This window comes from Lepisma saccharinum, chromosome 12 (genome assembly GCF_977018435.1).
Source record: "Lepisma saccharinum chromosome 12, izLepSacc3.1, whole genome shotgun sequence".
NCBI classification, from domain to species: Eukaryota; Metazoa; Arthropoda; class Insecta; order Zygentoma; family Lepismatidae; genus Lepisma; species Lepisma saccharinum.
In genome coordinates, this window is record NC_139240.1 from 24,423,580 (window position 1) to 24,451,230 (window position 27,651).

The 27,651-nt window shown below is 36.2% G+C and overlaps 1 protein-coding gene across 1 annotated transcript in view; it reads right to left on the reverse strand.

The window, feature by feature from the left end:
* Window positions 1-5,021: 5,021 nt before the first annotated feature.
* Window positions 5,022-27,651, reverse strand: part of LOC145996413 (uncharacterized) — a 49,441-nt gene continuing 26,811 nt past the window's right edge. Inside the window, exon 4 of the mRNA XM_083132868.1 lies at window positions 5,022-6,376. Within this exon, the coding sequence (XP_082988994.1) occupies window positions 6,292-6,376 (85 nt within the window). The 3' untranslated portion in view covers window positions 5,022-6,291. The remainder of the gene's footprint in view (window positions 6,377-27,651) is intronic.

Below are 27,651 nucleotides of genomic sequence, written 5' to 3' on the forward strand. Positions count from 1 at the left end.
CTGTAGTATTATATGGATGCGAAACTTGGTCCCTTACATTGAAAGAGGAACATAAATTGAGAGTATTTGAAAATAAGATCCTTAGGAAAATCTTTGGACCTAAAAGGGATGAGGAGACAGGTGAGTGGAGAAGGTTACATAATTTAGAACTACATAATTTGTATTCTTGTCCAGATATTATTAGAATAATTAAATCAAGAAGACTTAGATGGGCAGGCCATGTGGCACGAATGGGAGAGAAAAGAGGAGTTTACAGGATTCTTGTTGGGAAACCTGATGGTAAGAGACCTGTAGGAAGGCCAAGACGAAGATGGAGGGACAACGTTGAGATGGACCTAAGGGAAATCGGTACGGATGGAAAAGAGTATATAGAACTTGCTCAAGATAGGGAAAGATGGAAGGCCTGTGTTGCTGCAGCCATGAACCTTCGGGTTTAAGAAGGCTAGGGAGTGAGTTAGTTAGTTAGTTCGATGCTCCTGATGCTGAACAAACACCAGGTAAACCTATTGAAATATCAGTAGATCCTTGTGACCCTGTGAATGCAATACCACATAACAGAACAGAATGTGATGTAAGGGTGAAATTAGGACCGTACAAACCAAACCTGGTGGTTTTCCCTAGAAGTAGAACAGGTGGGAAAGAAAGGGTTTTTCAATCTAGCTGGTTTCACAGTTACAAATGGTTGGAATATAGTATAGCTGTTGACTCTGCATCTTGTTTTTACTGCAGAGTTTTTGCTTCAAACAATGCATCAGTGAGAGGGCACCTTGATCAAGCATTCATAACACGAGATTTTAAAAACTGGCATAGAGCAAACAAATGTTTTCGAAGTCATGAAAAATCTAAAGGACACGAGCAAAGCTTAAGTTCCTGGTCAAACTACAATAAAAATAAACCAATTGATGTCCAATTAGATGATTGTAAGAAGGCTTTTCTTTCAAAGCAAGGACAAACAAGACTGCAAAATCGACAAATCATGGAGAGGCTAATAAACATAATTCTTTGTCTTACAAAAGGAGACTGCCCATTGAGAGGTCATACGAGAATAAAGAAACATACGACAGGGGGTTATTTCTAGATGAAATAGATTTAATTTCTTTTCTATTTTACCTAAAGTTTCAGATACAGTAATGAATGACCATTTTACACTCAAACAGTAACAGCAGGAAAATAACAAAAACAACAACAACAAAATATAGAGTACAAGATGTCACTGAAAACAAATCAAAATTATACATACATCGTTAACAATTTTCTAAAACTTTCTTCTGGCAAGGATATATCCACATTTGGAGGCAAGCCTGTAGAAAAGAGACCACTGTAGAAGGGAGAGCCTTGTGATGGGATTGTGGAAGATACATATTTCCAAATATGACCCCATTTTGAAAGAACACTTAGTGAACGGGCAAAAAAATTGCACTTACTTAAGTCCACAAATTCAGAATGATCTAATCCGCAGTTTGAAAAATGTTCTTGTAAGGAAGTTGAAAATGTCATTACTTGGTACAAAAGTGTGCATTATCACTGATGAAATGAGTGATTGTGGTCATCATTAACTTCAGGGGTCGGAATTGTTTTGGTCGCCATTTTGAAACCGGTCAGTGGATTACAAAATCATGTTCGCATCCTTTTCGCGTTTTCTGTGACCTTTAAAACGAGGTATTACTCGAAACCTTTTGCCATTTGAAATTTTTGAGTTCTTCCCTAACTCTAGACCCCCTTTTTTGGGTCATGCTGTTTCATCCTTTTTTAGTCCCGCAGTCATCATGTGGCATATTGTTGGAAAGATTGAGTCCTGCACTTTCTGAAACTGTTATGGTGCTGCACTTATCTTAATTGTTAAGCTCGGTATACTCGATTTGGCTCACCTTCCTTTTTTGCAAAACAATTTTCTACATGGAAAACGGTAGGTGGTACAGACAAATGTTTCATATGACAATCGTATTTTTTTCCCGCCTTTCCGAATCTGCATTCCAAACATACCCTTCTCATTTGAAAATTGTACGAACGGGGCATGTGCCCCCCACTAAAACCACAAAGGGTTTGAGCCAAAAAGACTACGATGTCAAATCAGTCAATTCTCTTTGGTTTGAGCCAGTGTTGTTTGCTGGAGGATCTTTTCTAGAAACAGGGAATATTGAAGCCTAAAAATTACAAAAAGGGGAAAAAGATGAAACACATAAAAATGAGCAAGTAAATCAGAAACACTAATTAGTGTTAGATATAACAATAATATTAGTTATAATATAAACTGAGAAAAAGTAAGCCATGGTTTGATAATGAATGTCATAATGTCTAATAGAAATAAGAAATCAGGCTAGACTTAGGTGGTTAAATAACTCTGATGATACAAATCTAAACAATTATAATAGAATAAAGCGAGAAGTTAACCGCACGTTTAGAAGTAAAAAAAAAAAAAGAGATTACTTGAAAAGCAAAATTAACAAAATTGAAACAAACAGCAAAAATAAAAATATCAGAGATTTATATAAAGGGTGGCAACCTAAAGTAAACTTGATAAAAGATAAAGACGGTGATTTTCTAGCTGACCCAAGCGATATTCTAAACAGATGGAAGAACTACTTTAATGACCTTTTAAATATCCATGTAGGAGATAAATCAGAAGTAAATGAAGTCCACACAGCAGAACCTTTAGTTCCAGAACCTAACTTGACTGAAGTTAAAGATGCTATTAAAAGGCATTGATTTAATACCAGCTGAGTTAATTAAATATGGTGGAAATTCATTAATATGTCAAATTCATAAATTAATTTGTTTAATATGGAATAAAGAAGAAATCCCTCAACAGTGGAAAGAATCCATAATTGTTCCTTTGTTTAAAAAAGGTGATAAAATGAACTGCAATAATTACCATGGAATTTCTCTACTCTCTATCTATGAATCTTGTGTCACATAAGAACCATGACAATGAGTACATAGGAGACAGTACATGCAGCTTGATAACATTCAAGTATAATTCCTGTTTTCAAGGCAAATTTTCAAAAAATTCAAGGCCACAAGCAGATGTTTACTCCATTTCAACATTGTGTATTACCACCTCTCGACACCCACACACATGCTCTAAAGGTGCAACCATGAACTTTTGTCTGGGATGGGGGGCAAGTATTAGGATAAATGTACAAATAATAATAATAATGAGATTATTATGACTATTATTACTATTAGTAGTAGTTGTGGAAGTGTCAAAGACATTATCATCCTCGTAAATTACACAAAACGAGGGGTAAAGTCGGTGTTAAAGCATTTGTGTTGGAACAAACAATTTTAAACTTTTTTTATAAAAAAACGTTCAATTTCACATTCATTAATAATAGAAAACAAGTACACAAAGTGTATTTTTGAATGACAGAAAATGCATGATAAATGCAGTCCGAATATTATTATTTTTGTATATATACGATATACAAGATAAGAGCCGTGGTAGCTCAGTTGTTAGGGCATCTGACTACCATGGGAGAAACAAGGGTTCGATCCCCGGCAGGAGAGAACCGAGAGTTTTTCCACCTGTTCAAGAGGTTCCGGCACCCACCCAGTGTCGTATAAAGTGGGTACCTGGAGGAAACTCTGTGGGGTAAAGGCAGCCAGGGCATGGTGCTTATCACATCACCCCCATCTTCGGCCATGATCAATAAAGTGTGGGGCCCTAACTCGACACCCCTTACATGCATTCATGGTGTGGTGCAAAGCACAGGGGAGCACTTTACCTTTTTCTTTTTTGTATATATAAGATGTAAAACTTTCATGTACAACGTATGTTTTACACATATTCAAAATGGAGTGATGTAAAATAAGAAAAAACATGCCAACACTAAATTGTGTATGCATTCAACATTACTTTAATATATATATTATATATATACACACACACACACACACAGCATATTGGACTATTATTTATATTCATTACATAATCAATTCATCCACCTCCTTACAAACCAACAGCAAAAATTATATAAATTGTCTCTCAAATATGCACGCTCCTTTTCCTACTAACAATTGTTCATGCGTTTAAGACAAAATCAATTAAGAGAAGTCTTATTTGTCTCTTTGGTAATTTACAATTCATTACAGAAAACAATCATATTGCGAGTGAAGCGAACAAGAACATTTCTAATCCATTTTCTTGCAAACTGAAAACAATATTGATTTAATAGAGCACAAATAATTTCTTAAGGCACCATGGAATTCTCTCTTTTACAACTTTTATCATTTAGATTGTTTGGCGGCCAAGGCTGACTCCCGCCGCTCCTTAGCTATGGCTCTGAACTTGAGAAGACTAAGAAAAGCAGGCATGCGAGTGAGAAAATTTTATGAAATGTATTTTTATTTGCATAAAATTGAAATCGAGTGCGATAATTGCATCTCTGTGCCCTCTGAGGTGCCCTTGGCCATCAATGTTTGCACCCTCGCCCTCCTTAGAACTGATTTCCATTCAAGGTTTGGGGGGGGGGGGGGGCAATGACCACCTGCCCCGCTATGGTTGTGCTACTGATATGGACACAAAAATATAGTAACAATATGAAGTGTCTGTGTGATTCCAATGTATCCAAAAATTCTAATTTAATTTAATTAAACAGTACATTTAAAACATTTAAATTGAGGTCCTTAGTTTACATTTGCCATTTCACATACTCAGACTCCAAACACAAGTCACACAAATGTTACGGTGTATATTCTAACAAATTGTAACTTGTGTAAGAATTTCAAACTCAAATCTAGCTAATTATCTTCAAGAAATCTTATTTTGCAATAATCTTCCGTTTGTCAGATTGCTCTACAAACGACAGAAAAAACTAAACAGATCAAGAGAATTCTGTTTTATTTTTCACACAACAATATTTTCCTTCCTCGGTAAAAAATAACTCAACTGTGAAAACATCGCCTCAGGGCATTTATCAATATGTATAAATTCAATAGGATTAGGATTAATTCAAGTTGCAATTCTTCGCGTCTATGGAGAAAAATTCAACCAGAATTCACGCATAATTCCCAGAGCCAATAATTCATGCAGAATTCCTGGAATTCAAGGAATTTCTGGTGAGTAGCCACCCTGCTACCGATGTGTAGACATCAACAATTGATTTTGATAAAACAGATGTTGAGATCCTAAAGCAAGTGAGATTTGTTGAGAGTCAAAAGATCTCTATTTAGAAATCTACTTAGAAACACTAATGGTACGATTTCTAAAATTTCAAGAGATCACTGTTTGGCAAATCACTCCTTCCCGCATCCATACAGCCTTAATGACTTCTGTTTGATGTGTAATCTCCTCACGTGCATAATAATTTATATTTACAGACAAAATATTTTATGCAAATTGAACCATTAAAAAGTTTATTTTTTGTGCATGTTCTCATATGCATACTGAAGAAACCTTAACAGGAAATTCTTTGTCACAAATTCAACATTTAAGATGCTTCTCTTAGACATGAAACTTCCTCATATGTCTATTCAAGTTATGTTTCCAGCCAAACATTTGCTGCAAATTGTACAATTGAAAGCTTTTCTTTAGTGTGAATGCACATATGCGAATTAAGACATCCTTCATTGCAGAATCTTTGTTGCAAATTGAACACTTCAAAGATTTCTCTTGACTGTGTAGCTTCATATGTATATTGAGTGTATATCTCCAGACAAAACATTTATTGCAAATTGAACAATGGAAAGACTTCTACTTAGTGTGAACATTCAAATGTGCATTAAGTCGATCATTACGGGCAAAACCTTTGTTGCAAACTGAACAATTAAAAGGCTTATCCTCAGAGTGAACCCTCATATGCTGAATAAGATTACATTTACGGGCAAAATCTTTGTTGCAAATTGAACAAGGAAAAGGCTTTTCTTGACTGTGAATTACCATGTGTGTATTAAGGATATATTTCCGGGCAAACTTTTTGTTGCATATTAAACAAATAAAAGGCTTCTCCTTGGTGTGAACTCTCATATGCACTCTAAGATCTCCTTTACGCGAAAAACTTTTGTTGCAAATTGAACATTGAAGAGCCATAAGTATATTAAGGTCAGCTTCATTGACAAAAACTTTCTTGGAAACTGAACAATTAGAAAGCACCTCTGGTGCATGGGATATCAAATCTCTCTTGCCAGAGAAAGTGGTGTTGTAGATGGGACCAATATATTGCTCTCTCGCGTTATTAGTCTTGGCATGGTCAATATGTGTCTTGCTTGCAAGGGTTTCTGGTGAAGGTTCAGCCTCAAATCTTTCATCTCTACTTATACATTCTGCAATTTCTTTTGGATGCTCTTGTTCTCTTAACTTTCCTGCAGACACTGGCAAATGTGGAACTGACATTGGTACATCTTCTTCGATCCTTGCATATAGTCTTTGTTCAGGTAGCTGAAAAAAAAATATGAGATCAAAATGTAGATTCACTTTCGGAGTAAGTAACAAGAATGACTGATACTTTGAAAACATGGAAAACAAAAGAGAATAGAAATGACTGTTAAGGAGACGTATGCATGAAAATATTAATATATTAATCGATCAGCATTGAAAATTTTTAATAAAACTTAAACAAAAAATATTAAGGCCAGTCAATAAATATCCATATTGTTGCTGTAATTTTCATTAGGTTGGCCATAATGCTTTGTGCATGTGCAGATCAATAGTATGACAATTTGTTTTGATCATTTGATATTTATTATTCACTTATTTTCTTGCTGTTGCAGGGCAAACAAGAGTTACATTAATATCTACAAGTGACCAGAGATGTCCACTGAACTTAGGCCTGGCACTGGCACTGCCCAGAGAAGCAGAAATGAAATTCCCTGACTTTTCCAGGTTATCCAGGACAAAATTTACATTTTTCCCTGACAATTACAAACTAAACTAAATCCTTGTTTTTGCAAATGGAAATAATAAACTCATAAGGTTCCAGGTATGGATTTGTTAAGTATGAAATTGACTTCATTTCTCTAATCTCTATGATTTGAATTCAAACTGCAAAATTGTGAATTTGGAAAATGATTGCAATTCACAAGCTAGGAAAGTTTGCGGAATTTTATCATATGCAGTAAGTTTAAAAGTTCCACTGAGGTTTGGAACCCTCTACTTGCAAGAACCATGAGTGCTGACTCATTTTTTGATGCATAAAGCTACTTGTCTCTTCTCTGTAAAGCAGTCAACTTAACTCTTGCATATAAGTGAAACAATTGAATTGTACAAAAGAAAGTGTCATATTTCCTTAATCAATGGGATTTCTGCTTCAGTATAGTACATCCAAGTGAAGTATTGTGAAACTGACAACATGCAGTTATACCATTATTGCTGACGAAAAGGGGATGTAGGTATTAAATATTTAATGCAACCAATTTATAGAATTGTATAGGTACCTGATTTAGCTAACCAAATATTAAAACAGGAACACTCTGTAAGTAACAGCATCTGAAAGTTCATATACGAGGGGCATCCTGAAAAAAAGCTCCAATGATGCTGTACGCAGCACTAGTGGCTGGAGAGCAGGCAGGAAGAAGTGGCCTATAGCTGTAATCTGGTACAGTCACAATTCAGCAGTTCTAGGTTAAAGATTGCAGTGCTCATACAGTCTCCCACCGACTGTGATGTAGCATACGTGTAGTAATCAGATTTTTTCATGCTCAGAATTTGGCACAGAGCCACCAGCAATGGTGTGAGGTGTGCAGACCGAACATCGTAAGTGATAGTACGGTCAGACAATGGTGCAGACAATTCACAGAAGGCTAATAGAATGTGCACAACCCCATACAGCTGAGTATACGTGGGCCCTTTGCATCACTTCAGGTGACATATCTTGGACCACTCCGTGTACAGCCCTGGCCTTGCATGAACTGACTTTCATTTCCTCCTTCAATTGAAGAGGTTTCTGGCAGACAAGGATTTGACAGCTACACTGCGGTAGAGATTGTTCCAGTCTTTGCTGTCAGACACATATGCCATGATCATACAAAATTTAGTGCCATGCGACGACAAATGCCAGAACAACGGTGGTGATTATGCCGAAAATTAGGTTAGGACTCACTGTTACTAATGCAATAAATTACAACTGATATTCTTGTTGTTTTCTATTTTATGCCTAATAGGTAGGGACATTGATTTTTGTGGGTTTTTTTCAAATTGGTGTATTTTTTATTTTTTTTACTATGCGGTGTTATTTTCCCCAAAATTCACATTTTCATTTTAGTGAATTTTCTGGCAAATACCTGAAATTATATCTTCACGGTGTTTTTAAACTACTGTTTCAAAATGTAAGTCACATGGCCTATACCCCTCTTCATGAGAGTTTCGTATCTTGGAAGTTATTTTAGGAAACTTATGTTCCATACCACCTTTTTAATTTTGTAAGGGTTTTAGATAACGGAATTTTACTCGTACATACTGAAGAGTGCATAATGACCATAAGTAGCGACACACCCAAAAATTTTAAATCAATCAATCTCAGGTGGCATTATCTTTTTTTGACTTGTTAGTGTTAAGTTTCCCAAAATTCGCATTTTTGTTTTAGAACATTTTTCTGCCAAATATACCAAAACTTAATACAGGGTGTCCCACGAACGGCGCAACTGGGAATTAAGAGTGGCGTTACTTTGTAACCGAAACCTGTACATACATAAGTCATACACCAAATGTTATCCCTGTCCAAGTAGATATTTTTAAACATAGAAACAACAAACGGGGTGCAGTGTTGTTCATGCAGTGTTGACAAATGTAAGTGAAAGTGTAAATTTATTTTTCCACAAAGCATGGAAAATTGCATGTCAAACATTCGTATGGAAATTTGGACGTCAATTTCCACCTTGTGTAGGTGGACTATTTCGCCATCTAACAGTTGGGCTGAAAAGTTCGTAGGCTAACATAGTAAAAAATATTTTTTTTGACAAAATTCGATTTTATTATTCAATATAGTTGCCTTCGAGGGCGATACAACGATTATAGCGGTCATACAATTTTTCGATGCCATTTTTATAGTACGATTTCTCTTTAGCCTCAAAATAGGCCTCAGTTTCGGCGATTACCTCTTCAACAGTGCTAAATTTCTTTCCAGCGAGCATTCTTTTAAGGTCTGCAAACAGGAAAAAGTCACTGGGGACCAGATCTGGAGAATGTGGTGGATGGGGAAGCAATTCGTAGTCTAATTCATATAATTTTGCCATCGTTTTCATTGATTTGTGACACGGTGCATTGTCTTGATGAAACAGCACTTTTTTCTTCTTCAAATGGGGCCGTTTTTTCGTGATTTCATCCTTTAAACGCTCCAACAACGCTATGTAATAATCGCTGTTGATGGTCTGGCCCTTTTTGAGGTAATCGATGAATATAATACCATGCGCATCCCAGAATACTGATGCCATAACCTTGCCAGCAGACTGTTGCGTCTTTCCACGCTTTGGATTCGGTTCATCACGTGCAGTCCACTCGGCTGACTGTCGATTGGACTCTGGAGTGTAGTTATGGAGCCATGTTTCATCCATTGTAATATATCGACGCAAAAATTCGTGTTTATTACGGTTGAATATCGCTAAACATTGCTCCGAATCATCAAAACGTTGTTGCTTTTGATCGATTGTGAGCACGCGCGGCACCCATTTTGCACACAGCTTTCGCATGTTCAAATATTCATGCACAATATGTCCAACACGTTCCTTTGATATTTTTAAAGTCTCAGCTATCTCGATCAACTTCACTTTACGATCATTTAAAATTATTTTGTGGACTTTTTTGATGTTTTCGTCGGTAACAGCCTCTTTGGGGCGTCCACTGCGTGCATCGTCTTCGATGCTCATTTCGCCTCGTTTAAATTTAGCAAACCACTTCTCAACGGTTGATTTTCCTGGTGCAGAGTCCAAATAATGTTTATCAAGCCAAGCCTTGGCTTCAACAGTATTTTTTTTTCGCCAAAAAGCAATACTTTATTAACACACGAAATTCTTTTTTATCCATTTTTTCACAATAACAAAAGCTGCTTCACTCACAATGCTATATCTCACGAACTAATTATCCGGCAGCTGTGAAATTTATACACGTATCTTTTGAAGGTTAGTACTAAGTAAAAATCACATGGATTTAATTCTAGTAACGCCATCTATGAGTCAGCCTATGAACTTTTCAGCCCAACTGTTATAGTTCAGAGAAGAAAACCGATCGTTTTCGCGTATAGCCAATCCTGAAATGCCTCGTAAAGGCGTACCGGTCCAAATGGGTGTTTTAAAAAATTATGAGGTACAGTGGCAACACTGTTGGATGTTTGAAGGCAACAAAAGGTGTGTTTAGTGATGGTCTATGACATGGAAATACTGGAAACAGGAAAAAAAGAAAATGAAAATTATGGTGAAAAAAGTGTTACTTACCTACTCCTGGCAACCATACAATGCACGTAACAGGCAGTGTAGCTTTACACAAGATGTTGAAAATGACAACCATTTTCCCTGAGGCGTTCATCAACACGTTTTATCATGTTGGAAGCAACTTTATGCAAGGTTGATTGGTTTATATTGTTAATGGCTGTGCAAATGTTTATTTTTAGATCATCAAGTGTTCTTGGGTTATTAATGTAAACTGTTTGTTTCAAATAACCCCACAGAAAAAAATCTGGAGACATCAGATCCAGGGAGCGAGTGGGCCATAAGTTTTTGCTTATAATGTGATCGCCAAAAAACTCTGCCAACATGTCTAAAGTTTCATTAGACGTGTGACATGTTGCAAAGTCTTGTTGAAACCAACAATCACGTTCATCACGTTCCAACAGAGAAATAAACTGTGTGATAAGGTCACGATAAACTATTCCGTCAACTGTTGAGTTGAAAAAGAATGGACCGATTATTTTTCTCCGTGAAATTGCGCACCACACACCGATCTTTTGTGGATGAAGTGATTGTTCATGTAACAAATGGGGATTGTTACTTGACCAGTGTCGATAATTTTGACTGTTGACATATCCATTTAAGTGGAACCATGCTTCATCCGTGAAAAAAAGCTTATCCAAAATATTCACACCATTGTCTCTAATAAAATTTCTAAACCACTGGCAGTATCTTACACGTGCACCTTTGTCTGCTTCCTTCAGTTCTTGCACAGCCTGTACCTTATATGCACGTAGGTGCAATTGTTTTAACGCTCGGTGAGTTGTTGTTTTTGATACACCTGACTGTGCAGCAAGTTTACGAACAGATTTCCTGGGAGATTGTGATATTCTCTGCTCCACATCCTCCAGCACACCTTGTGTCAAAACTGGTGGTTGTCTGTGGTAGGGTTTGTCATTAACTGATCCTGTTTCACGAAATATGGAAAGAAGTCGATATATCGTCGAATTTTCTGGAACACTGTTATTTGGATATTTCTCGTGAAACACAGTTTTTACACTAGCGTACGATTTTGAACAAAAATAATGTTCCACAATGAACACCCTCTCTTCCAAAGAGTACTTCATTTCACAGAACAATTCTAATCTTCCCCTACGAACAATGCGAAATGCACGGCTCAAACAGTTCTGAGTACAGAACTAACTGATTCTTTTGTTCTCGTTCGGTGGGCGCTCTTATCGCATTGCATGGTTGCCAGGATAAGGTAAGTAACAATTTTTTCACCATAACTTTAATTTTCTTTTTTTCCTGTTTCCAGTATTTCCATGTCATAGACCATCACTAAACACACCTTTTGTTGCCTTCAAACATCCAACAGTGTTGCCACTGTACCTCATAATTTTTTTAAAACACTCATTTGGACCGGTACGCCTTTACGAGGCATTTCAGGATTGGCTATACGCGAAAACGATCGGTTTTCTTCTCTGAACTATAGATGGCGAAATAGTCCACCTACCCAAGGTGGAAATTGACGTCCAAATTTCCGTACGAATGTTTGACATGCAATTTTCCATGCTTTGTGGAAAAATAAATTTACACTTTCACTTACATTTGTCAACACTGCATGAACAACACTGCACCCCGTTTGTTGTTTCTATGTTTAAAAATATCTACTTGGACAGGGATAACATTTGGTGTATGACTTATGTATGTACAGGTTTCGGTTACAAAGTAACGCCACTCTTAATTCCCAGTTGGGCTGTTCGTGGGACACCCTGTACTTCCATTGTCTACGTATTTTCGTGACAGTTTGATATGTTGGAACAGATTTTTGAGGAAGTAAAAGTAAAGTGCTCCCCTGTGCTTAGCACCAACCATGAAGGGCCCCACACTTTCTTGATCACGGCAGAAATTGAGGATGATGTGATCAGCCCCACTTTCCTGGCTACCTTTACCTCCTCCCCCCAGTTTCCTCCAGGTACTGGCTTGATACGACGCTAGGTGGGTACCGGAGCAGTTTGAACAGGTGGAAAAAATCCTGGTTCTCCCCCGCAGGGGATCGACCCTGGGTCTCTCGCATGGTAGTCAGTATTTCTCGCTCGGCAAATGCCAATGGTGCGCACTTAGCTTGGTAATTCAAAACACATCTCGCGCGACAAATACTGAAGATGCAGCTCCCGTGTGATGGTAGATATGCACTCGATCTTCTGTTAGAAACCTGCCACTTTGATCTGTGATGCAAATTGTTTTCATAGAAGTTGAAAAAATCGTGGGGAATACATGATTTAATGTGGCTCTTGGAAGCATTCCATGCATAACAAACACTATAGTTTACTCTTGATAAAATGTTGGAAAACTTGCACATTCTATGTACAAAAAATATGGCACATTTTGTTTCTTTAAGCCTAGAAAAGACAAGAATCTTGGATTTCACGGAATTTTTCATTGTTTTAGGACATTTAAAAAAAATTGCTAAAAACGCAAAAAATTCGCATTTTATGCCAAATTTGCGTTATTTCGATATTTTGAACGGGCGAAAAATGTGTCCACACATCACTGCACATTCATAAACACAACTTATCTTAATAATAATTCTTAAAAAAAGTCAATCAAGACAAAATTCTCTGACTTTTTTTGACACCTCAAATTCCCTGACTTTTCCCGGTTTTCCAGGTCTGTCGCCACCCTGCCAGTGTCAAAGCTCAAGGTCAGCCTCTGAGATCAAGGCCAGCTTCTAGCTTCACATGGCCTCTGTCTCAGACTCAGAACTCAAGGTCAACCTCTGGTCATACATGGTCTCACACTCATAAGTCTCTTGTAGGCTCAGTATCAGTCTCTGGAGGCTTAACATTTGTGTGAGAAATTCATTCTCAGGAGTCGGAATGGGGGGATGCCTAATATTCAAAAAATGATTCAGGTGTCGTATTTGCATGATATTTTCAGATATACACTATGTACATTCCAATAAAATTTATTAGGCACAAATACATAATACTGTAATTCCTTGTAAGCATGAATGCTATAGAAATTACAAAATGCTTTTGTAAATATTCTCAACATATTTACATGTAAAATTACAGAAAGTCATTCTAGAAGGTAACATTGGACAAATGGAAAATGGGAGCTCCACATTTCAGGGTTTATGAGTTTTCAATATGGTTATAAGTGATCACTGTAAAGTGCTCCTTCATTTTTGCTCACCACTCTCCACCTGCATAAAGTATACTGATATTTAAAATGTAAGCATGACACTTCCTTCTTATTAAAATTCATATTTAAGTTAATTTATTTTTCAATCCACAATTAACACATGCTTCCTTCCAAACTTACAAATGGCTGTGAAATGCATCAGGATTTGGCCTCGGGCTATGAGACGTATGCTGGTTCAAGTCTCCTGGGGGAAGTGTAACAACTTTTATCATGAGATTTCAACCAGTCCGTGGGACAGTTGGCCACCCACAATTGTGAGAATATTTGGAAGCTAGGAATGAGTAGCAGAACCCAGTCATGGAGACCTACAACAATGACTCGTCGTGCCCTCAACACATCATCCTGTAACTGGTTGGATGATGGCCCACCTCTGCTGAGGCATGTGGAGTGAGGCCAGCAGTCAGTAAGTAGGCCATCGACTTCCCAGGCTGTTGCACCATGGGTTGAAATAAAAAGCAAGTGTATTCACTGCAATTGTATGTGCCGTGGTAGCTCAGTCGTTAGGGCATCTTTCTACCATGTGAGACACCCAGGTTCGATCCCCAGTAGGGGGGAAACAGGATTCTTTACACCTATTCAAGCGGCTCTGGCACCCAACCAGCTTTGTACAAAGTGGGTACCTGGAGGAAACTCTGGGGGGAGGGGGTAAAGGTGGTCAGGGGCATGGTGCTTATCACATCACCCACACCTTCGGCTGTGATCAAGAAAGTGTGGGCCCTACTCCACACCCCCTATATACTTTCATGGCATGGTGCAAAGCACGGGGGAGCACTTTACCTTTTAACTTTTTTATTCACTGCAATTGATTGACAATTTTTTATATAAAACTACAAGTAGCCAAAAGTAAATCATTTGTGAAGATTTTGTCAATGTACATTAAAATTTCTATTTGGTGTGTGTTGCCATTACACAAAAAATGATTTATTTTATTTAAGGGGGTTCTAAAGCCATGTTAAAGAATAGGCCCAAATTCCCAGACACAACTGCACCACTAATATAGATTCAGTAAGGAAGAAATTTTCTGATATGAAAGATTGTTTTATTCACTAGAACCTGGAATACCTATAATTTTGTTACAATTAAAGGCATTTAAGTAAATAAGAGAAAATATAACGTCTCCATCAGGTTCAAACTGCTGCATACAGATGGCGTTGAAGTGGTAGTTCTTGTCAAGAACAGTGCATTTTTGTCTTTTATGACTAGTAAGGAAGATTTTGTTGTGAAACAACAAATCCAGTGTGTAGCCGCAAGTACCTGAAATACTATGTGAAAAGGTGACCATCTTTCATATCTTAAGAAAGTAGTGGTTATGTTCATGGTTTTTGAAGTGCCGTATCATCGTGGTGCTAATTTTAGCATACACTGTTGCCAAAATTTCACTCCGTGATTTCTAACGATATGATCAACTTTTCTATTCACTGCAATTGATTGACAATTTTTTATATAAAACTATATGTAGCCAAAAGTAAATCATTTGTGAAGATTTTGTCAATGTACATTAACATTTCTATTTGGTGTGTGTTGCCATTACACAAGAATTGATTTACTTTATTTAAGGGGGTTCTAAAGCCATGTTAAAGAATAGGCCCAAATTCCCAGACACAACTGCAGCACTAAATAGATTCAGTAAGGAAGAAATTTTCTGATATGAAAGATTGTTTTATTCACTAGAACCTGGAATACCTATAATTTTGTTACAATTAAAGGCATCTAAGTGAATAAGATAAAGGTGAACACCTTTCATATCTTAAGAAAGTAGTGGTTATGTTCATGATGATCAATGCAAGTGCTTGATTGCCTGAAATTCAAACAAAGCTACCAGAGAATAACTAATGTAACTACCTCATATAGGAGAACAATGGAACAAATGTTTCAAGGAGTGAGAAAAATGGAACAACTTGAAAGGTAAGTCTTGTACTTAATTGCTTGTTGCTTGATATTATCCATTAAAAGCAAAACGTTTGTTATATGAAACAGATGCAGAATGTATATTTATTTAATGTTGAGAAAATATGTGATCATATCTGCAAGAATATCGCTTGAACGTATATGCACACCTATTTTTCCTTCGAAAATAATAATTGATTGTATTTTAGGTTATACATGGCCCAGATATTATTGTGTTAGGATTCTTACTAGAGCAAGAAATATGCCTCTAATATGGATTACACATGTTATTATTAAATCAGTATTGCACGAAATGCTCCATCACCATCCTACCCGTTCTATTCACATGTACATCTATTGTTATAGGTGATTGTTTCACAATTTCATTTTGCCCTTGTAGGTACATGGTTGAAAAAGTCGTTCTGACCTGTTTTCGACATTTTTTCTTTTTATTTAGAAACTAGGAGGCAATTTATACAACTTTCAAATATTCACATACATGTTAGTCTAAGAAAGATTGGATTTGAATAAATTTGGTACTAGATTTCTGAATGTTCTAGAATTTATAGAAACCGTTGTTATCTTCTTTCACAGAAGCACATCAAAAACTGGTTGTAGAAAGTATATAACTCTGTTCTCTTGACCTTTAAAAATCTAGGACAGCTCGTAGTAAAGATTTGTCATAACTTCATGCTTTAAGGTTTATTCTTAAATTGTAAAATTACGACAGCTAAGAAACTAAAGTGTCACCGTCTACCAATCCATAGTTTGCATGTTTATGAAAAATTTACAAATTAGTTTACTTGTATATTAGTCAAGATTATTAGTGCTCATATTGTGGAAGTACAAGGGAAATTACACAATTGTAATTGTAATTGCATAGAGCATCCTGGAAATCATATTTTGTTTTGATCATGTATATTTGGTTCAATATCCTATTGATTGATTGATTGGTTTAGTTTATTTTACTTCACGTTTTGTGCCTCTTGGCTAATTTGCGAAGATGGGGATGAGTGATGAAATGATGAAATTGATGAATGGACATTCACAAATAAGCAAACCCGACCGGGATCCGAACCTGGGACCCTTGGCATCGCAGCACGATGTGCTAACCACTCGGCCACAGGGTCTCGCTCAATATCCTATTGAATTTAAGTAGTCGTTGAAGTTCAGTTAGGTTTAAGTATAAAGTTTGACTACAACATTAAAATAATTATTGTCAAACCATTCTGCATTGTAAAAATTTTGTATTTCCAACTGTAAGGTACTTCTTGTTCTAAATAACAATGTACATAAACTTGTGATTTTGCAAACTCGAGTGAAGTGTTGCTAAAATATATTAATACAATTAAAAAAAACAGTAGGAACTGAATGTCCATTATATTTTGTTTTTCGTTATTCTACCTCCATTTTCTACCTCTTGCGACAATGAGATAAATCATTAATTTATGAAATGAATGATGAGGATAAATACAATGAAAGCAGGGTTCGAACCTAGACGAACATCACTCCATAAAGCATTGTACTTGCCACATTATATGAAAACATATCCAACGATTATTTTGTATTTTTCTATGAATGGCGCAGTGGTAGCGTCGTCACATTGTAATCAAGAGGTCCTGGGTTCGATACCCGATGGAGGCACATGGTGGTTCGGATTCCACTTAAAACTGTAGGTCCAGTCCCAATTAGCCTTACTGTGCACAAAATGGACTTTTAATACCAAATCAATCAATCTATGAATGTAACAATAAGTGCTGCTATTATTTATTAATGTGCATTCCTGTTAGGTACAAATTAATGTTTAACAAACATTATAAAGTTGGAACTGATGCATTGAAGTGATCACCTACCGTGTAGCAAACCAGTAACCCTTTAATTACAAGATGATATCGTCAACCGCTGTAGTACCATTTAGATCTATTATTTTCACGTCCATTTACAGAAGATACGTAAGTTTTGTATTTCACTATTAATATTTAACTTATCTAAGGTTGTAACAATATAATGTAAATATTTTTAAAATGCATTATAAGTTGACTCATACACGATGTTACCCTTATTTTTATTCTTCTTTTTCAGAGAAGCATTTGAGAGTAGCTTTGTAAAAGAGGACAACAAAATTGATTGACAATGGCAACTGTCCACCATCGCAGCTTGCGCATAAGATGCTGTGAAATACAAATCATCAATGATGATTGTGTGTAATTTACATAACAGAGTAATATACGCTCCTTGGAGTCCAATGGCCTTCATTGTGTTTCCTTTTTCTAGACAACTTGGTGCAATGGAGATGATTTACTAGACATCAAGAGTCCATAATCTGCTCAAGAAATGATTATGTATGACATATACAGAAATTGTGAATTATATTCTAGAGCTATTAAAAAGGAACAGTTCCTGTGGTGCGATTTGTGAGATATTTTGGGTCCCGGGTTCGATCAATACCCGGTGGAGGCACATGGCACAATGGTTCAGATTCCACTTTAAACCGTAGGTCCAGTCTTTAAAGGATATTTTTCCCCCAAAACGTACGACATTAAAATCATCCTGAACTAGATGAGTGTCGCACAGCAAGAAGCATACCTCTCAGAGAACCAGATAATGATTTACAGGTTACGAGGAGAAAAAGTACCAAGATACATTGAAACAAAATATTAAAGTAAATTTTGATGATACCCTAAGTATCTAATTTTAGTAGTCTCTGTAAGCAGAATTTGTTGTACGTACTTTTGACTTTTTGAACTAAGGACTATTGCATTGTATTTGATAAAACTAGTTAAATATGTTTCATAACAACGATAACACTTTTCACCGATGACCACCTTAAGTCACATAAAATTATAATTTAGTTAATATATGTTTACGCATAAAAATATACGTGTAATAACGTTAACGTTTAAACTAAATCTCTGTTACTTAAAAATGATGATCAGGCTTTTATTTTTGTTTGGAAAAATATATTTTTGTAGGAATGCTGATCAACGAAGAAGTTGTGTATTCCCAAGATAATTGTCGAAGATTGCATGTGTATGTACTCATGTCGTAGGTGTACCAATACAAATAAGGTAGAGACGTGCACTTGTTCATTTTTGGTGATGCAAATAGGTTGTAGATATAGTTACCAATTAGCCTTTATGTGCATAAAGTGGATTTAAAACAAAAAAAAATAAAAAATAATTATATTAATTTATAAAATATTTAATAATTAACATAATTATTTAAATATTAATTATATAAAAATATTATTATTATTATTATTACAATTTTAATAATCAACCTTTTTTCAGTCCGGCATTTGCTTGAAAATATTGCGTATTTGCAGCAGAAAAAAATTAACATTACAAGTGAATTTTAAGCATTTATTCAATGTTTCTATTTCTTTAAAAAGTCAGCCCCCATGGCGGTGTGGTTAGCACATCGTGCCACAACGCCAGACATCAGGGGTTCGAATCCTGGCCTGGGTATGGATGTTTGTGAGTGTCCATTCATCAATTTAACCAATTTCATATCATCACTCATCCCCATCATTGCAAGTTAGCCAAAAGTTGCACAAGAAGCGAAGTAAGATAAAGCAAATCAATCAATTTCTTTAAAAAGTAACATCTGTAGAAAATATATTGTGTCTGTGACTTTATTTTTTAATTTACAAACTCTCAAAACATATATTATGAAACTAAAACGAATACATTACGTGGTTTCTAAAATACTCAACTCTCTTTTGACTTTCTCTTGGAAAATGGTATCTATTTTGGAAATCATCTAAACCTGAAATGTCTACCTAAGAAAATTTTGAGGTAATACTAATGATCACCATCACACACAAGCAAAAAATTCCTAGAACAAACACGTTTTACTATTGATGCCTGATGCCTTTTTCTATTGTGGACCCAGGACTCTTGTGTTTTATTTTACTTCCAAAATTGTTGTATTTCTGTAAAATATTTTAAGAATGAAACATAACTCCAGAAATAGTAAGTCCAAAGAACTCAATCTTTAGTCACTTATAAGCAAAGGACTGGAGAATGACTAGAGAGTAACTATGAGAAATATTGATATATTGAAGACAGAACTTCCTCCTGCAAAGTTATGAAGAAAATATGGTAAAGATTTCTGATAAAAGCGAGAAATGTCATCAAGTAGTGTTACACAAAGTGGGTTATCTGTAAGTACCTTCAATAGGTGGGTTTTATGTGATGTCAGGATGTGCACAGCAGCCATGTTTGCTGTCAATTTTATTTGTCGTTTGCAAGGAAATATCCACCACATAGCGTTTGTTACATCTCCATGACCTGCACGTTTGTTTTAAATTACAAATATCTGTGTTACTATCTTCCACCTGCCTGCTTCACTTCCATATGCTTACAAGAATTGGACTCAATCATGGCTGCTCGAAGTCATAATTCAACAGTTTGTGACGTAGGTGAAACACATGTATTATCTTGTAGTCAATGCATGCAGCAGTTGTTACATAATTGTATTATACTTACTTGCTCTGTTTGGTGTATGAACTAACCACAGGGTTGTTTTTATATTTTGTTAATATTTTGGAATATTTTGGACTTTTACTACTTTCCATTGCTGATACACTCGTTCTTTTTTCTGATAAAGAGTTTCTAACTGATGTCATAAAAATCAGTAACATTGCTGCACCCCTACGAATTTTGTCTAAATTACACTAATTAATCTGACGTCATCTTCCATCAGTAAATAACCTGATCGACCAACCTGTCTGTACTTATCTTGACTATGCACATAGATCTGGTAACATGGCACTCGGTTGCCATGACTAACAGTGCTACCATCTGCTATCAAAAAATTACAGCAAAATCAACATTAGTACAGCCTCAATGTGTTTGGTTATGTTTTTGGTGACCATAAACAATCAAACAAACAAAAAAATTGTAGCATTTATTAAATTCGTTAATTTTTTACCAACATATTTAGTAACTTTAAACATATGTATAACATTACTAAGAGGGTTTGGCTCTGGTTAACAATCAATTATCTGTCAACATCTCAAAAACTAGCAAAAACAAGTCACACTGCTAGCGAAGTACAAGGGTCGTTCAAGGTTGACCGAGACTTTTATTTCTGCAGAGGAAATAGGTAGCAGAAGATACACCAAACTATGTCAGTTTTTCAAATTATTCTCCGTGCGCGCCGAGGCACCGTTGCCATCATTCTGGCAGGTCCCGAATTCCTTTGGCGTAGAACTTGGTTGTTGTCGTAGCCACTGGAGGACATCGCTCCGCAGTGCTTCGTCTGTCGTGAATTTCTTCCCCCTCAGATGGTCTTTAAGGGGTGCAAACAAATGATAATCACTAGGGGCAAAATCGGGACTGTAGGGGGGGATGGGGCAGAACTTCCCAGCGCATGTCGGCCAGAGTTGTTGTTGTCACATTGGCCGTGTGAGGGCAGGCATTGTCATGGAGAAGAATGCCATTTCCAGACAACATCCCAGGTCTTTTCTTGCGAATGGACTTTCGTACAGCACCACTCAACAATGTGGAGTAATACTGGGCATTAATCGTGCTCCCTTTGTCCAGAAAATCCACATGGATAACGCCCTTCATGTCCCAGAAGACACTTGCCATGATCTTTCCAGCGGACGGCTGCGTTTTGCTTTTCTTGGGGGGTGAGGAACCTTTATGCCGCCACTCCATGCTGCGTCTTTTGGTCTCTGGGGTTGAAATGTGCAACCATGTTTCATCACACGTGATGATGGATTGCAACAATTCATCACCTTCTGCTCGAAACCGATTCAGAAGCTGTTCACAGACCATCCTACGTGTCCACTTCTGATCGTGTGACTGCAGTCGGGCGAATGTGTCCATGCGCTTAATTTGTCACCAGCTCCCGTCCTTTGCGAAACTGCTCACACCATTCGTACACTCTTGTCCGCGACATTGTTTGTTCACCATACTGTGCTTGCAATCGTCTGAAAATCTCAGCCGGTTTCACTTTCTTCTTCACGAGAAATTTGATTACACACCGCTGCTCCACAGCCACAGACACACTGCTTGCCGCCATGTTCGCTGCAACTGCTGCGCATGCGCGAAATACGTCATGCCGGGCGCTAGTTACTCGCGAAGGAATACATTACGTCAGTGGTACGTTTCATCATGATCCGGCTATTCATCGATTTTTTACGTACGAAAATCCCGGTCAACCTTGAACGACCCTTGTATATTAAATGACGACTCTGAATCTAATAATGTAATAATGTGAATGCTCAAACTACCAAGCCTGGGCATCTTCCCACCTTCTGGTGAGGGAAAACTCATCTTTGGGCTAGGAAGAAGTATGAGTTGCTTGGTGGGGTTCATTGCCTCAGTATTCTGTAAAACTTGTTCTTAATATGCTGAACGGTGGTCAATGGTAAATTGCTCAGTAAAAGCAGAGAAAGAGATGATGTCAAATATAAATTGGGAACCTTTTATCAGACAAAAGCTTTATGTCAATCAGTTGTTACTGCTTAAATCAAGAAATAAAAGAACCAGAAAACAACAAATCAATCATATGTTTCAAACAGACAGGTAAGGATCACCATCAAAATATGAGTATGTAATCACATAATGCCAGGTCTCCAAGTGCTGGAACAAGTGTACACTCTTAGTTCAAGGCATCACAAAAGAACAAGAGTGCCCATGTACTCACACTCCTTGGTTGACAGACCGTCAAGCTGTGACTGAAAACACACTGCTCTCTTGAACACTATTGCAATGACCGAAACAGCACCTTTCTGTTTTGAAAATGGAAACTCACTGCATTTGTCTACATACAAAAACAGATCACTTTGCCTTGGCAAAACTCATGTTTAGGCTACAGAATTGATTCTGAAAATACATTACAAGGAAAGAATTAATCTAATTATGACCACTCCCCCTTTTCCAATATAGCCATCATAAAATTAGTATTCATTAATACTAATGATATATTTTAAAGTTCTTGTAGCAATAAAAGCATTTACCTCTGAACAATATCTGAGTCAAAGTAAATTCCAAAAGGTAAAAATATGTACCAGCTGGGCAATGGAAAAAATTAGAGGTATAGATCTGGGTACAAAATACAAAAAGTGGCACCGATATACTATAGTTGCAACAGAAAACATATATTTCAGTAATTATAAATATTCTGAACGATTATATTTGTTAGTGTTAAAACCGAATATTAGTAAGAATATAGTAGACATTGAAAATTACACATTACTTCGATGTAGATTAAACAAATCTAGAGGTGGCGTGTGCTTATACATATCTAAATCGCTTAAATGGAAATTTTTAGACGGGTTTGTTAATAATGATATCGGTGTAGAGTCCCTTGTAATTTAATTAACTATCGACAGGAAAAAAATTGGAATTATGGATGGAAAAGAGTATATAGAACTTGCTCAGGATAGGGACAGATGGAAGGCCTGTGTTGCTGCAAACATGAACCTTAGGGTTTGAGAAGGCTAGAGAGTTAGTTAGTTGTATCATCCTGAAACTCAAGGCAGACAATATGAAACACACAGAATTGTTCACTATTGTTTAGGCCCACCCTGAACGAGGTATTAGCATATATGTCCATGAATCAATACCATATCAGGAAGTACAATTATCCAAACATCATAAACTCTTCCGCAATTACAAAATAGAAGCATGGGCTATCCAAATCTCCATAGAAGGACAAAAAATAACAATAATCAATATTTATATTCCATCAAATTACAACTCTCAGAATATAAAAACCTTCAGAGTTAGAAGCATTGATACCCCTAGTCCATACATTATTGCTGGTGACTTTAATGGTCATGTCATTTGGGGGACACACTCATCAGATAGACTTGGGTCCAGCATTGCTGACTGGATAGAAAACAACTATTTATTGTCATAAATGATGGATCGCCCACACATATTTCATGCAATGGAAATAACCCCACATCAATGACCCTTAAAATAATATCAGAGTCATTATTCCCCATATTACAGTGGACCACAGTGGAGGAACTTCATGGCAGTGATCATTTTCCAATTTATGTTAATGCCCAATTCTTATCATCACAACCAATCCCACACATTATATTTCCAATAATTCTCATTATAATTAATAATCTATCATGGATCATATACAGTACTAATAGATTTTCACATACTAAAAAAACGAATAAATTCCTCTCATACAGTACTAATAGATTCTCATATACTAAATAAAATGAAAAAATTCCTCTCAACTGATTACATACAATACATTACTCCAATCATCCAAAAGTGTTAGACATTCTTAGTTCACAGAATCAATTTTTCGCAAACAATATTTCGAAAAATACATTGGTGGACCACAGAGTGGAAAATGGCAAAAGATATCGAAAAAATAGAGTGTTTCATTTTGTATCATACCCCACCCTTGAAAATTGTATATTATGGAAAAGTCAATAGCACAAGCAAAGAAAATATTTCTGCAAGCCAAACGTCAAACGTAGATTAAATATTGCAATTCAGTACACATGCAGGAATTATCCCGAAACGTGTGGCATAAATTTAATTCCTCACGTAAACCACATTCATCTCGTCAACAGCCAATAGATAATAGCTGACAATACCAATTTTTAACGCAATTGATTCCGCCATCGGTACATCTAAATGGAGGACAATAATTCAAATTTTACACAAGAATTCCCTCCTGTTACTACAGAGGAACTAAAAAATATAATGAATGATGCTAAACTCACAGCACCAGGCTTGGATGGAATACCTTATGAAGCTATAAGATATTTACCGGAAGCAGGTTTAGATATACTTGCAACATATTACAACAACATATTCTGTACCGCTATAGTACCGAGGGATGATGTGAATACAATTAAGAATAATGCTAAAATATTTTTCAAAACTGCTAAAGAGATAGGTTTGGAAGTTAACAAATAGAAAACTAAATATATGCTTACAGGCCGAAACCAAGTGTTAGGTAATAATCAAAATCTAATTATTGATAACAACTCGTTTGAACCAGTTTCCAAATTCAAATACTTAGGAGTAATATTAACAAATGAAAATTATATTAAAGAGGAAATAAAAAGTAGGCTTAATTCAGGAAATGCATGTTACTTCTCTCTTCATAAACTTTTGTCTTCTCGTTTAATATCTAAGAAACTAAAAGTTAAAATATACAAAACAGTAATTTTGCCTGTAGTATGGATGTGAAACTTGGTCCCTTACATTGAAAGAGGAACATAAATTGAGAGTATTTGAAAACAAGATACTTAGGAAAATCTTTGGACCTAAAAGGGATGAGGAGACAGGTGAGTGGAGAAGGTTACATAATTTAGAACTACATAATTTGTATTCATGTCCAGATATTATTAGAATAATTAAATCAAGAAGACTTAGGTGGGCAGGCCATGTGGCACGAATGGGAGAGGAAAGAGGAGTTTACAGGATTCTTGTTGGGAAACCTGATGGTAAGAGACCTGTAGGAAGGCCAAGACGAAGATGGAGGGACAATGTTGAGATGGACCTAAGGGAAATCGGTAGGGATGGAAAAGAGTATATAGAACTTGCTCAAGATAGGGACAGATGGAAGGCCTGTGTTGCTGCAGCCATGAACCTTCGGGTTTAAGAAGGCTAGGGAGTTAGTTATAGTACCGAGGGAATAGAAAAATTACGTAGTTCTCCCAGTTCTGAAAGCACATAAACAACCTCATTGCGCAACATCATACAGACCCATAGTGCTAATTTCAGTCTTGGAAAAAATATTCGAGCAAACAATCTATTTCAGAATTACCTGGACACTAGAACGTTATCGTTTTTTTATCCTACTCAACTTGGTTTTAGAATTAATTACGGCAGTCAAGATGCAATAGCCATCCTTAGTGCTCCAATTCAAAATAGTAAATTTAATCGATCATACTGTTAGTCTTTTTATACATTTAGAAAAAGCATATGGTTCAATGAATTTATATATGCTCTTCAATAAATTAGAAAACCTTCATATTCACGCCAACTATTGTTAATTATATGGAACCTACGTATATTCCAACAGAAAGATGCATGGATGGTTCTCAGAAAAACTTAGTGACCCTCCCTTTACTTCAAATGGAATTCCTCAAGGTGCACCATAGAGTCCTTTATTATTTAATATTTACACTAATGAAATGCATACCTTAGCTCTTTATCCATTCCAGATAGTACAATATGCACATGATTTTTGTTTTTATAGTACTACAGATGATGCAACCCCAGGCGTAATAAAAATGCAGAGATTAATCATCAACATACAAGAATGGTTCTACAACAAATCCAAAATTCTGGCACATATCCAAATACTATTCTACAAATTTCCGACATCCCAGTGACAGATACTCACAAATATTTAGGTGTGTATTTTGATAAATGCTTTACATGGAATACACTCATTATGCAATTTACAAAAATTTACAGAAATTTTTAAATATACTCTGTAGTATGGCAACAACTAAATGGGGTGGGCACCCAAAAATTTTACTTCTCTTTTATAAAAATGTTTTTTGTTCATTTTTGGATTATGAAGCTTTCAGTTACCGGGGAGCAAGATCCAGTCTACTCGAAAAAAAATAGACATATAACAAAGAAAAGCATTGCGAATTTCTTTAGGTCTCATGCAATCAAGCCCCAATGTAAGTGTTTATATGGAGAACTAAGAAACATGCTTGAGACACAGGCGGATTCAATAAACAATAAAATTCCTCCTTAAATCTTGGGAAAATCATCCTCATCCATTTCATAAACTGTTTGAAATACAAAAACAATGGACTGAAGCCCATGTTATAAATCCACAAACAACCTCATATTTCTTTGTATACTGCCATTACTTAGACCCAGAACTTCGATCCAAGACTTTCACTCTCCTACATCCTTTGATTTATCAACTTGATATTCCATTAACAGTGGCAAAGCGTGACATTTTTACTAAGTCATCGCAAGACTTGCCAAAAGTCAGGAGGTGGGGGGAGGGGGGATATTTCTCCAGGATAAACACCAAGGTCATGCGTTATGTTGTACGATTCATATTCTAGTATCTGATTGATAATAATATCTGACGGTACTTAGCATGTCTAGATTATCTGAAGAAAACGAAAAATGTTGAGTCTGTTTACCATACATTTTCGTCAGATGAGAAGTTCCGAAAAATTGGGAGAGCAAATCCTATAGAAAATACAAAATTTCAGATAACTTGAAAAATGGAAAAATTGTTAAACCTCTCTCCCCGAATTTCGTATTGCCTCCAAAATCCGGTCACAGAAAGCCTACCGTGGTTGTAAACATGGGGACTGAAAAAAAGGTATTTTATGACCAGACCTTCAAGAGCGGGAGAAACCAGCGGTCGAAGGACTTTGGATTCGCAGACCTGCTGTGATGACTTGGGTCACCTGACACCATTGTACTCAACAGGAAACATAGTGGAAAGGTTGGGCATGGGCGGTAGAACTGGGCTCCCATTTTGATGCGCTAAACTGAGCAAATCTCTTGCGTATTTCTAGCTGTATCATGGCGTCATTTGACTAATTTCGCACAAAGATGCAAATATTCTGACTTATTTTTACTTTTTCTCTAAAATATTTAAAATGCAAAATTTTTATTATTTTACTTCGTCTGACCATTAAAAACACAATGTACAATACACTTCAGAGATCTAGGACTACATGCATTGTACAGAGAAAAATGGCCAACACACGTAATTATATACACTGATGGTTCAAAGGATAACCAAGGGGTAGGATGCGCCTATTACATCCCAGAGAAAAGAAAAGTACAAGCAGTTTAGATTACCTATAGATTCATCAAAGTTGTACAAAGTAGAATATCCGAAGGTTATAAAAAAAATCTTATCCTTACAGATGCTTTGAATGTATTACAAGCTTTATCTACATCTTATCCTAAATTATGCCATCAGTTTATATTCAATATTCTAATAATTCAACAAGTTCAATTGGCTCGTAAAAGGAACACTGATATACAATTTAGTTATGTTAAAGCATATAATTATATATTAATGTGGGAAATGAACGAGTGGACATATATGCTAATATAGCCAGAGATTTACAACATACAGTTTCAACAGATTATGGTACACAGATTTATTACCTTGAGTAAAAAACAAACTCATGAATCATTGGAAAGACTGGTGCAAGGAACAATTTATGGTAGTGGGTATTACTTATGTACAAGTAGATGGATAGCAGATTTTACAAATAAAAATCCATGGTTTTATTCATATAAA